General features: G+C 36.3%; 1 protein-coding gene across 1 annotated transcript in view; it reads right to left on the bottom strand.

Annotated features, from left to right (window-relative positions):
- ANKRD31 (ankyrin repeat domain 31) overlaps window positions 1–13,982 on the bottom strand; it is a 127,594-nt gene that overhangs the window by 69,433 nt on the left and 44,179 nt on the right. Inside the window, exon 11 of the mRNA XM_081825593.1 lies at window positions 8,090–8,288. Coding sequence (XP_081681719.1) covers window positions 8,090–8,288 — 199 coding nt within the window. The remainder of the gene's footprint in view (window positions 1–8,089; window positions 8,289–13,982) is intronic.

The raw sequence follows: 13,982 nt of genomic DNA, 5'->3' as shown, positions 1-13,982 counted from the left end.
ATAAAAAGGTTGTAAGGGAGTCATTATTAGCTCACAGAGAATGCTAGTTGCAGGCTACTTTCCTGGAGAGAAGAGGGGGAAAAAAACTTTATAGCTCAAGGTACTTCCATTAAAGTAACACAGCTAGTAGGAATGCACAGAAGTCACTTCAAAAACATATATTTCTTTTCTCCTTATTTTAAAAAGCTATTTACCGTAGTTCTTTTTTTTTTTTAAGATTTTATTTATTTATTTGAGAGAGAGAGAGAGTGTGGGGAGAAGCAGAGGGGGAAAGAGAGGAACAAGCAGACACCACGCTGAGCACAGAGCCAGATGTGGGGCTTGATCTCACGACCCTGAGATCATGACCTGAGCTGAAACCAAGAGTGAGATGCTTAACTGACTGAGCCACCCAGGCACCCCTATTTACAGTAGTTCTAACACCACTATTTTAAGAAAACCAGTCGTACAGACAAGTATCCTTTATCCTTGTTAGCCAGAGACAATGGTGTAAGTTATATTTATTAAATTCCAATAAATCACAGGATTGATGAAAGAAAACCTAAAAGTTGCATGTTAAAAGTGTATTTCACTTTTTCCAGAACCTTTTCCATAAGCCAGGGTTTCTCTAACTCAGCACTAACATTTTGGGGTGGATAATTCTTTGTGGTTCTGAGCATTCTATTAGATGCCAATAGCACCCCACCGCCATTCCAGTTGTAACAACTAAAAATGATTCCGGAAACTGCCAAATCTCCCCTGAAAGGCAATATCACTCCAGTTAAGACCCATTGCTATAAATATATAGAAGCAGTTTCTCCTATACTAATAATTAGAAAGCTTTGAGGAAGAAATGAAGAGTACCAAATGGTTAATAAAAGAGTTTTTTTCCTATAGATTTTCTTAAAATGCATGTGACTGTTTAAATTGAATATTATAACATTATATTTTGGTGTTATTAATGTATATAGATGTTATATATATAGTACAAAAGGGAGATGTGGTCAATGTTTTTACATTTTTAGAAATATTAACATACTAACTCTAAAAGGACTGAAACATTAAAGATGTATATTTCAATCACCAGAGTAACTACTACAAAGTAATGCAAAGACAAAGAGAGGGGAAAAAAAGATAATGTGCACAAGAAAAAATTAATTAAACTGCAGTCCTCAATCCAACCTTTTATATTAAATGAAAATTGATTAATCACCCCAATTAAAAGGCAGAGATTGTCAGAATGGATAAAAAACCTGTCTATAAGAAATATGCTATCTATAAGAAATAACTTTTATTTATTTACTTAAAAAAATTTGTTTTTATTTATTTATTTGAGAGAAAGAGAGTGAGAGAGAGAAAGCACGAGAGGGGGAAGGGTCAGAGGGAGAAGCAGACTCCCCATGAGCAGGGAGCCCAATGCGGGACTCGATCCTGGGACTCCAGGATCATGACCTGAACCGAAGGCAGACGCTTAACTGACTGAGCTACCCAGGTGCCCAAGAAATAAATTTTATTTTATTTTTTTATTTGTTTTATTTTTTTTTTAAAGATTTTATTTATTTTTCAACAGAGAGAGAGACAGTGAGAGAGGGAACACAAGCAGGGGGAGTGGGAGAGGGAGAAGCAGGCCTCCCGCGGAGCAGGGAGCCCGATGTGGGACTCGATCCCGGGACCCTGGGATCATGACCTGAGCCGAAGGCAGACGCTTAATGACTGAGCCACCCAGGCGCCCCAAGAAATAAATTTTAAATAAAAAGACATAGATAGGTTGAAAATAAAAGGATGGAAAAAGATACAGCAAACAAACAAGAAACATAAGAAGGCTAGAATGCCTATATTAATATCATATATAGTAGCTTCAAGACAGAGTATATTACCAGAGATAAAGAGAGGTATTTCATAATAATTAAAAGGTCAATTTATCAGAAGACATGAAAATTGCAATTGTATATGTACCTAATAACAAAACTTCAAAATATAAGCAAAAATGGACAGAATTAAAGGGAGAAATCGACAAATCCACAATCACAGTTGTTAATATTTCAACACCCTTCTCTAAAATGATAGATCAACTAGACAAAAAAATCCATAAATACAGACATGATCTGAATATTACCAACCATCTTCATCTAAGTGACATTTATAGAACATTGGATACAACTGAAGAATAATCATTCAAGTACACAAGGGATAGTAAGCAAGAAAGACCATAAACTAGGCAACAGACCAATTCTCAATAAATGTAAAAGGATCAAATCCGCAGAAAGTATATCCTTTAACCAAAAGGAATTAAGTTAGAAATCAATACTAGAAAGATACCTGGACAATCCTCAAATATTTAAAAATTTAACAACTTCTAACATAATCTTGGGGTCAAACAAATAATCATACAAGAAATTAAAAGTATTTCAAAGTGAATGATAATGAAAATACAACATAGTAAAATCTGTTGGATGCAGCAAAAGCAGTATTTAGAGGGAAATTTAAAGCTTTAAATGACTATGGCAGGAAAAATGTACAAAAATCTGTGACCTTATTTTCAACCTTAAGAAGTTAGATAAAGAAAAAAAAATTAACCCAAAATAAGTAGAGGTCAAAAGAAGCAGAATAACATTTAATACAGATGAGAGAAAAATTTAAAGCCAGAACGTAGTTCTTTGAAAAAAAAAAGGCAGTAAAATTGATAATCCTCTAGCTTAAACTACTTTAGGAAGGAAGGAAAAAAAAAAGAAAAAGGAAAGATGGAAGAGGGATAATGAGCAATATCAGGAATGAAATATAAATAGCCCTAAAGATCTGCAAATATTAAAACACTAATAGGGGAATATTATAAATGACTTTATGCCAATAAATTCCATAAGTTAGATAAAAAGGACAAATTCCTTGAAAAAGTACAGCTTACCAAAACTGACACAAGATGAAACAAAATATGAATAGCTCACACATAGGAGAAATTTGCATTTATTATCAAAATCTTGCCACAAAAAATTACAGGCTCACATAGTCTCTCTAAGTTCTGTCAAACATTTAAGAAAAAACCCCCAATCTTACACAAACTCTTCCAGAAAGTAGAAGAGAATACTTCTTAACTCATTTTATGAGATCTACATAACCCTGATACCAAAACCAAAATCATTACAAGAAAATTATGAACCAATATTACTTACAAACATAGGTTACCAAAAAAATCCTTAACAAAGTATTAGCAAATCCTGATACCAAAATCAGACAAAAGCATTACAACAAAAATAAAATTACAGACCAATATCACTCATGATCATACATGCAAAAATCCTTAACAAAAGAGTAGCAAATTGAATCTAGCAATATATAAAAGGATGATTTATCATGACCCACGATCCATTCCTGATAAAAATACTCAGGAAATTAGGAATGGATTCCTCAATATCATAAAGAGCAGCTACAAAACCTACATCTAACATCATGCTTAATGGTGAAATACTGAAGAGGCAAAACTATAAGAAATAGTGAAAAATATCAGAGAAATATCAGAATAGTGGCTTCTAGAGAGTGGAGGTGGGGAACGACTGGGAAGAGGCATGAGGGAAATTTCTGGGATGTTGGTAATATTCTATCTTGATAGGGGCACCTGGGTGGCTCAGTCAGTTAAGTGTCTGCCTTCGGCTTGGGTCATGATCCCAGGGTCCTGGGATTGAGCCCCGCGTCAGGCTCCCTGCTCAGTGGGAAGCCTGCTTCTCCCTCTCCTTGCCATTCTGCCTATCTGTGCTCTCTATCACTCTGCCAAATAAATAAAATCTTTTAAAAAAAAATCTATCTCGATAGAGGTTTGGGTTACACAGGTGAATATATTTGTCAAAATTCATCAAACAGCACATTTAAGATCTGCATTTTATAGTATGGAAATTTTACCTCAAAAAAGAAAAAAACTATTGAACTCAGAGATATTAATGCTGAGGTGTTCAGTGGTAAAATGTACTAACTTTCTTTGAAATGCATCAACATAAAGATGGATTGATGGACAGATAGATTTAAAGATGGATAGGAATGAAATAATAAATATTTATTAATCTCTGCCCCCTGGTTCCTGGCACAGAGCTCCTAAACCCTTGTAAACAGGGGTGCTAGGACAATCTTTTGTTCTAATATTTGGTCTCTCACCCCAGTTCCTCATACAGAAGTCCCAAGAGCTTTGCAATTTCGTAAGTGATAAAAGTGTCTGACACAGAGCTCCTAAATCCCTTGCTATTCCCTGGGTGACAGAAGTATTTTTTGTTCTAATGAGGCAACTTTTGGTGGACTCCTGGATGGGGGCTGGTCATAAGAAAAACCAAGTCATGATCAGAAACTTGGAAGTTTCACCTCCAAACTCTGGGGTTTGGAGAACTTTTCCAGTTTGTTCAACACATCTACATGCTGGGAAGGTAACATACTCCAATTCCACAGGGATAGAAGCTCCTGTGCTCCAGGACCCTCCCATGCCTCACTCTATATCTTCATCTGGATATTCATCTGTATCCTTTGTCATATCCTTTATTATATAATTAACTTACATGGTAAACATAAGTGTTTCCCTGAATTCTGTGAGCTATTTTAGGAAAAGATCAAATCCGAGGAAGGCATTTGTGGGAACCTCCAATTTGCAGCCAAGTTGAACAGAAATTGCAGGTAACCCAGGGACCTACTACTTGTGATTGGCATCTGAAGTAGGGGTGGCTGACTGATCCCTTAACCTGTGGGATCTGTACAAATTTGGGTTAGTCAGACATGAACTAAATTGCAGGTGTTGGAGAACCGCTTGATGTATCAAAAATCCCACACATCTGATATCAGAAGTGTTATGAATATAAGTAGAAGAGAAATACATGAGTGTTTTTCCTTTATAGTAAGTATGCAATAAAAATAAGTACGTAGAATCTAGGTATTAGGTATCTGGATGCTTAATGTAGAATTCTTTTACCTTTTCAGTATGTTTAAAATTTCTCATAATGTTAAAAGAAATTTCAAATATATAGCTCACATGTGAACTTTTAAAACATAACCACTTAAGGACTACCTATTTTTAAAAACATAATATAAAAATTATCTCCCTCCAATAGTATTTGATAAAAAGTTTGAACTCATTTAGGTTTCGGGACCTGTGGAAATTTGCTTATCAATGCGTATATTGGTTAACCTGATTATCTGCCACCAGTCTAGGATGAAAAATGAAATATAAGAAATCCAAAAGTTATTAACTCTGAAATGTAGATGATGACTTTCCTCCTAGGAAACTTCCTTTCCTTATTTAGGTTTTGCGTAAGCTACAATAAAAATTAGTTTCCTAAAATGGACAAAAACAACTGTTATCGGAATGAGAAAACCATAACAAAGGATTAGTTTTGTTTTCCCTGAGCCAGAATGACTAAAAGATAAGGTAAATGTAAAGTGGAAAACCAGTCTCCTATTTTAAATTCACTGCAGAAAATTCCCAAAGAAGAGAATTAGTGCATGTCAGTAATTCAGAATAAACAATGGGAGCTCAGGGGAGGACTAAAAAATGAATGCCACTTTAAGTGAGACCCAAGCAAGGATGACCCAGTGATGAACAGTATCAGTCTTTTTTTTTTTAAGAAGATTTATTTATTTATGGGGTGGGGGGAGGGCAATGGGAATCTCCAGTAGATGCCCCACTGAGCGAGAAGCCAGTCGATGCAGGGTTCGACTCGGGGATCACTCGGGGCTTGATCCCAGGACCCTGCAATCAGGACCCCTGAGATCAGGACCTGAGCCGAAATCAAGAGTCAGATGCTTAACTGAATGAGCCACCCAGGTGCCCCTGATTAGTATCAATCTTAAGGTTGAAAGAAATTCCCAGCATTGACAAAGCCAGAAGGATCTTTATTCTGTAGACAGAGCCACTGTAGACCAGAAATGGCTACACAATGCAGAAAGAAATCAAACGTACAAAGAATTTCCCTTCCCCTGGGGATTACTCCTTCTGTGTTATAAAACCACTCCTTCGAAATAAAGATGGATCACATTTTACAACGGATCTTTTATTATCTTCCAGATCTGCAGGTTGGAAGATCCTTAACAATTTCTTTTCTTTTTAAAAAATTTAACCATCTTAAAGAAAATCTCTCTAAAGCTTTATAAGATAATAACTATCCCAGAAAGTGAAAATAACAAATTTTAATAAAGATCATAATATTACTTATAGGCTCTAATGTAGCAACTGTTAACACCCACAGAGGTGTAAGTTCACGTTTCCTTGTGTTCTAATGTGCCAGAGACTTAGGAGTCAGGTAGAATTCTGTGTAAAATAATGCTCAAGGCATTGGTCTGAGAGGGTTTTAACAATGAAGCTTAATGAGATCTGTTTTTGGGTATTCAGAGTTTCTTCAGCCTACTTCCTGGTTTCACCTTTGTTTCTGATAGATGAAGAACTATTGCAATCGTTTTTTTAAATCAAAGACAAAGATACCATAAAATGCAAATGAGACTTATAATGCAAATGTTACCTATGACAAGACCATTGGTCTGTTATCGTAACATCTTAAGAATTTCTCAAAAGGCACTTACCCTTTTTTGGACTGTATCACAGAATATATTTAAACTTTTCTAGTATATTTATCTTTCTGTTTTCATAATACCTGGTACATAAGGGGCATACTGTAAAAGCTCACTACAATGAACTGGTATATTACATGGAGGTCATACATCTCTTGCCAGTAGCTCTTGAACTTCACTGAGAATATAAATCATCTGGGGAAATATGTTAAAATGTGGATTTCAAGGTTTTAACCTACAGATTTTAATTGTGAGACTGTGTGTGTGTGTGCATGTGTGTGTTTTGGAGGGCAAAATAAACATTTTAAACAAACTGCATTTTAAACAAACATTGCAGGTGACTCTGATGAAAATGGTTGTAGTCAAGTCTTTAAAAACACTACCCTCTGCAATTTTGTAAGATGGAATAGCCAGAAGTAAAGATCAGAGCTAAGATGCAAAATGAGAAGGAAAAGTAGAGAACAAAAGACTTCAAAAAGCCAGGAAAATATGTTAAGGATAAAAAATTCATTAAGGTCACAGAAGTATCTAGGGCAGTGAGGAGAAAGTGCACAATAAATTGCCGAAGACAAGCAAGGAACAGACACCAAGGATGTTAACAATGGCACAGAAAATGGCTCATGAAAATAAGTATGTTAAGAGATTCTTGGGAAGTCCATAAAGTAAAGTTAGCTGCATGTAGAGCTACTCCTGAACTTAAGGAGCAGATAGAGACTAACAGCAAGTACCACACATTTCGCAAGGAAGTAAGTGCTTTGGCTAGCAAATAAGGATCCAAGGTTGAGCGTTACAGAACGTTGGCGGTTCACTTGGGTATGAGATTTAGAATAACAGCCTGTTAAAACCCTGATTATCACATAAATGCAGGCTTTGCTAAAGTAAGTGTAATCACCAGCTTGTCCATGGACGGTGCTGTTCACCCCTGTGCATCCTAAGACTTTTCACAGTTTCATAAACTAAGAAAGTCTAGAAACACTAGAAAAAGTATGGACACACAAAAGCACTACCCAGACTGGCCCAGTGCTGCTAAGTGCCTTACGTAAAGTGTCCTTAAGGAATCATTCTTGTCCAGAAGAACATCAGCTTCTCTCCACAAAAAAGACTGTATTAGAGATCCAGCCTTGCAGAAAGAATGGTCTGAGTTCCCTGCCCCACCATCTCTACCTTATACTCTCTTCTCTCCATATCCCTGGCCATTGCCCCTGCTGTACATCTACTGTACAACTACCATGTTATCTCAGTTTCCCCCATAGCTCAGCATACCATCAGCTTCTTTCAGCTTTTGAGCTCACTTCTCTTCCATTCAAAGTTGAGTCTCACAGTAACAATGCCCATACAAACCCAGCAAGTCAGCCACAGGAACCATATCCTGTGGGCCACCTGGTGGGCCCTGGGCAGGCAAAATCTTTGAAGGTGCAATAGAATGCTCTTCTCCTGCCCCTGCCTCCCGACCTTACCACTTCCCTGGGAGATGATGGTGATCAGCTACCTAAGCAGAAAAATTACCTGGAAGTTTTCTGTTTGAGACTTGCCTTATACCCACTTTGTCATACTTTCATAGGAGTTACTAAGCAGAAACTACAAACTACTCCCAAGATAATTGTGGGTTAACCCCAACTTACCAGCATAACTTGGCTGATTAACATTTCCCCCTTTCATTATATAATGATGAACAAGATCAATGTCATTATGCAGAGCAGCCTGATACAGTAAGTTCTCTCCAAAAATGTTTCTACGGTTAATGCTAGACAGAGATACTTTATTCCTCTTCATTTTTTCTGAAACAAGGGGATGAACAAAAGAAAACAAAAAGTAATAATCCTTATTTAAAAATCAGGAAGAATACAGGTAATAGAGTAAATCCAGTCAACATTCTGGAATTATTTTATGAAAGAGTATTTCATCCATAAACCCAACAATAATGTTATCTACATGCAAAAAGGTAAAAGAAAAATATCATTAGTTTGAAAATACTTGCAGTACATTATAAATTATGTAAGCAGTTTATGTTTATTGAAACCCCATTAAAGTGAATACATGAGAAGACTAACAGATTACTTTCTTAAAAGTTCTGGTGAAAAGGATTATTTAAATCTAGAATTAGGTGTTATTAAACCCAACAAAATACTATAGTACCAAAATGTGTTTTAACACCATGAGGAAAAAAATCTCAGAAGTATATAAGGAAGATACAGAAATTAACCCAGTGAGGCCAGAAAAGAGAATGCTAAATTTCTTTCTTTGCTACAAACAGCTGTCACAAAATTAAATAAAGACATATGGTCTTGATCTGTACAATAGTTTTCTTTCCTAAGCCAGAAAATAGACAATTAAAATAGATTCCCAGCTTATACATATCAGGTATCATTTCTCCACTGTGTCTCCTAAAATACTGACATTCCTTATTTAGATACTCTAAATTCTGTCAATTTTTATGGATACTAGTTCATGTGGTTTTCCTGAATTTCAGAATAACTATGACTATAGCTTTTCCAATTTTGATCTAGCTAATCTGCCCCATCCTAAAATCTCATAAAAGTAACTGAGTACAGCAGCACATTTTTTAATGGATCACCATTTATCTGCTTTGCCTTTATTAGATTCCCTCCATTCAGTTCCACTGTAAAACAAACCAACTTCTGAACATTTGAACCTATCTTCCCCCACTCAAGACTACAAAGCATTCTGCTCCTACCAGATAAACTGTATGCTTACCCAAAAAAAAAAAAGTAGTTTTTACTCCAAGCTCTGTCTTTGCCAGTTGTACTTGCTAGTTATATAATTTATTAGAAATAACAAATTAAGAATACAAAATTTTTCAATGAAAACTAAGATGTAGAAGCCATTCACTTCCAATCATGACTAAATAATTGCCATGACTTGCCCTTCCATTGCAAACAACTAAAAAAACTACACAAAATATACGGGGTAAAAAAATTTAGACACTGGAAAACAGGCAATTCAGATCTATGACTCCTTCCAGAGAAGAGAAACAAGAGAGTGAGCCCTAAGATCACTCTTGCCTGAAGGCACTTTCCAGAATATAGCAAAAGCATAGCAAGGTGATCCTGCTGAGCTGAGGAAATAGAGATTCAAGTTTCAGGAGGCTAGGGAGATTAGCTTTTGCACAGTAGGGTACGATGAGGGAAGAGAGAACAGGTACCGAAATCTATAAAAGGGACTCCTTGAGTCACTATCTAAATACTAAAGTGCTCATATGTAGGTTGAGTCTTCCTGAGGCTGGGCAAGAACAACTACCCAAGAACTATAAAATAACAATCCTGAGAGATCATGCAGGCCTGGGAAACATTTACATTCCTGACAGCCTGAGGAGAGAGACCTTGCTAACAACCGGAGCATTAGTAGAGACCCTTGACAGGTCATGTCTTAGTAGAAGGGGCTAAACTAGCTATATAGTAAAGCCTACATCAAGCCTGCCTAATAAGGTTTTTAAAAAAGTTTTGAAAGGATCAATCTGATCTTCAAGTAACTTGTAGGTCAAAACAAAATTCAGTATTTTTAAAATATACATTCAATAACATTTTGTTGCATGTGGATTTCTAATTGCTCTTCTCTACAAGCCTTATGCCTTTGTCAAAACTCAGGGTTTATTTCTGAACTCACTACATTGATCTATTTCCCTATCTTGATGGAAATGTCATGCTATTTTGATGACTAGAGCCATATCATTTTTTTGTTTTGTTTTGAGAGAGAAAGAGAGAGAGTGTGCGTATGTGAGTGGGGAAGGGGAGAAGGGGCAGGGGGGAGAGGGAGAGAGAGAATCCCAAGCAGGCTCCATAGCCAACACAGTCATCTCACAACCCTGAGATTATGCATGACCTGAACTGAAATCAAGAGTCGGATGCATAACCCACTAAGCCACCCAGGTGCCCTGCCATATTTTTCTTTAAGATTTTATTTATTTATTTATTTATTTATTTATTTATTTATTTATTTGAGAATGAGAGAGAGAGAGAGCCAGGAAAGGAGTAGAGGGAGAGGGACAAGGAGACTCCACACTGAGCACAGAGCCCAACGTGGGGCTTGATTCCAGGACCCCAAGATCATGACCTGAGCCGAAATCAGGAGTCAGATGTTTAACTGACTGAGCCACCCAGGCACCCCATCCTATCATATAATTCTTAAAATAAGGCAGTGTTAGCCCTCTAACTTTGTTCTTTTTCAAAACTGTTTACCATTCTAGGTCCTGTGCATTCCATATGAATTTTAGAACCAGTTTGTGAATTTCTACAAAAAACCCTATAGGAATTTTGATTGGGATTGTGTAGAGTTCATAGATAATATCTGAGTAGAAATAACATCTTAACAATATTTAATCTTCTGGGGCATCTGGGTGGCTCAGTCGGTTAAATGTCCGACTTGATTTTGGCTCAGGTCATGATCTCAGGGTTGTGAGATCAAGCCCTGTATTGGGCTCTGCTCAGTGTGTGGAGCTTGCTTGGAATTCTCTCTCTCTCTGTCTTTCTAAAAAAACAAAAAAGCCCCCAAAAAACAATATTAAGTATTCTGACTGATGAACAAAGTAATATCTCCCCATTTTTCTCCATTAAATTTTCTTTGATTTTTCTGAATAATGTTTTGTAAGTTTCAGTGTACCTGTCTTTTACATAGTTTGTCAAATCTATCTCTATTTCATATTTTTGATACTATGGTATCAAATTTCACTGTCTAAATGTTACTAGAATATAGAAATATAATTAGTATTTGTATATTGATCTTGTATCCTTTAATTGTGCAAAATTCACTTACATATAGTTGCTTTTACTATACATTCCATCAGATTTTCTAATAGATGATTACGTCATTTGTGACTAAACACAGTTTTACTTCTTTTTTTCCCACATGGATGCTTTTTATTTGTTTTTCTTTCTGACTGCACTGGCTAGAACCTCTACTATGATGTTCAACAGAAATAGTGAGAGCAGACATCCCCTGCATTATTTCTGATTTTAGGGGAAAAGCATTCAATCTTTCACTACATTAAGTATAATAGCTGTATATTTTTTTGTAGATGCTCTCTGTCAGGTTGACAAAGTTCCCCTCTATTCTTAGTTTGCTGGGAGTTTCACCAGTAAGACATGTGAGGTGCTGTCAAATGCCTTCTTGACATCCCTTGAGATGGTAATATGGTTTTCTTTTTTAGCTTGTTAGTTAGTGAATTATAGTGATTGATTTTCAAATGGTAAAACTAATCCTGCATTCCTGGGATAAACCCTACTCTGTCATGATGTATTATACAATGTTGAAATTGATTTGCTGAAGTTTTGTTTATATTTTTGTATCTATGTTCATGAGACATATTCATCTGTAGGTTTCTGTTCCTGTGATGTCTTTGATTTTGTTTTCAGTTTATTAGTAGCTTCACAGAATGAATTGAGAAGTATTCCCTCTTCAACTTTTTGGAAGAGTTTGTGGAAAACTGGTATTATTTATTCCTTAAATGTCTGTAGAATTCACCACTGAAGGTGTTATGAACTGAATCCCATCCCCTCAAAATTTGTATGTTAAAGCCATAATAGAGTAGGATTTGTGTCCTTACAAAAAAAAAGTAAGAGACTTTACAGTTTTCCACTTATGCAGGAAAGACACTTAGAGAAGGCGGCTGTCTGCAAGCCAGGTAGAGGTCTTGCCAGAAATCGAATTTTCTATTACCTTCATCTTGGACTTCTAGCTTCCAGAACTGTGAGAAAATAAATGTGCCATTTAAGCAATCCAGTTTGTGGTATTTAGTTATGGTAGCCTGAGAAGACTAATCCAAAAGGCTTTGGGCCTAGAAGTTTGGGCCGAATCAAGAGTCAGACACTCAAACAACTGAGCCACCCTGATACACCTAGAATAAATCCCTTTAAGTAGAATTGCCAATTCAAGAATTGTGACTTAAAAGTCTGAAGAATGTAAATAAACTGCCCTGTGAAAAGACTGAACAGGGGCGCTTGGGTGGCTCAGTCAGTTAAGTGTCCCAGTCGTGGTTTCAACTCAGGTCATGATCCTAGGGTCCTGAGATTGAGCCCTGCGTCGGGCTCGGTGCTCACTGCAGAGTCTGCTTGTCCCTCTCCCTCTGGTCCTCCCCCTGCTCTCTCTACGTCGAATAAATAAATAAAATCTTAAAAAAAAAAAAAAAAAAGACTGAACAAACTTACACTATTACCAACAACATAAGAGAATGCTTACTTTTTCCATATTCTTGCCACTGGGAATTCTCAAGTATTTAAACATTTGACATTCTCTTAGTGAAAACTGTACTTCTTAATTTATATTTTTTTAAATCGTAAGTGAGATGTTAATCCTTTCAATTATTTTTAAAAAGATTTTATTTATTTATTTATTTGAGAGAGAGAGAGAAAGAGTGCAAGCAGGGGGAGGGGTAGAGGGAGAGGAAAAGGGAGAGGCAGAGAATCTCAAGGTGAGCAAGGAGCCTGATGCAGGGCTGGATCTCAAGACCCTGAGATCATGACCTGAGGCAAAACTAAGAGTCAGATGCTTAACTGACTGAGCCAACTAGGCGTCCCAGTTATTTATATATATATATATATGTATATATTTTTTTCCTGTGAACTGCTTGTTCATGTTCCCTACTCATTTTTCTTTATCCTTATTGTTTTGTAGGAGCTCTTTGCATGCATGTTAATGCAATTAACCCCTGTTATGTGTTATTGATATTTCTTCTGTGCTCAATGTTTGGTTTTCTTTAGGGTATTTTTCCATACAATCTTTTTAAAATATATGTAGTCAATTTTATCATTCTTTTCCCTCCTGGCTTCTGGGTTTGTCATTTTTTAAGAAGGTTTTTCCTCTTCAGAGATTACAAAAAGATTCACTTATGTTTTCTTCTAGAATTTTTTTTTTCATTTAATCTTTGGACAAAATGGAATTAAATTTAGTATAAGCAATGTTATAGGTATCCACCCAATTTTGTTTATGTTTTTACTGTTTATTGCTTGGTCCTTCTTTTTGCCACCAATTTGAGATGCCATCTTTATTATATACCTTCCCCAAAATTCACACTGTATCAGGCTTCTACATTTAAACTCTATTCTGTTTCAACAATTTATCTGTCTATTCCTTGCCTGTACCAAATTATTTTAATTTCTATGGCCTTCTAATTGCTTTTATATTATGTACAGCAGATTCTTGTCTCTCCACTCTCCCTGTGCTTTTATTTTTCAGAATTTTCTAGGCTAGTCCTTCATATTTAGTATCATTTTATAACATTCTAACTAATCTCCAGCTTTATAAAGCAAAACAAATTAGCAAATAAACAAAAATCTGTTTTTGATTGAGCTCTCACATATTTATAGAGTAATTTAGGGAGCAATAAATTTCTTACAAGACTGAACACTTGGGCGCCTGGGTGGCTCAGTTGGTTAAGCGACTGCCTTCGGCTCAGGTCGTGATCCTGGAGTCCCGGGATCGAGTCCCGCATCAGGCTCCCTGCTCAGCGGGGGGTCTGC

This window comes from Leptonychotes weddellii, chromosome 7 (assembly GCF_054177405.1).
Source record: "Leptonychotes weddellii isolate Sample4059 chromosome 7, ASM5417740v2, whole genome shotgun sequence".
NCBI classification, from domain to species: Eukaryota; Metazoa; Chordata; class Mammalia; order Carnivora; family Phocidae; genus Leptonychotes; species Leptonychotes weddellii.
The sequence above is the reverse complement of the archived record's forward strand: the minus strand, read 5'-3'. Positions and strand labels throughout refer to the sequence as shown.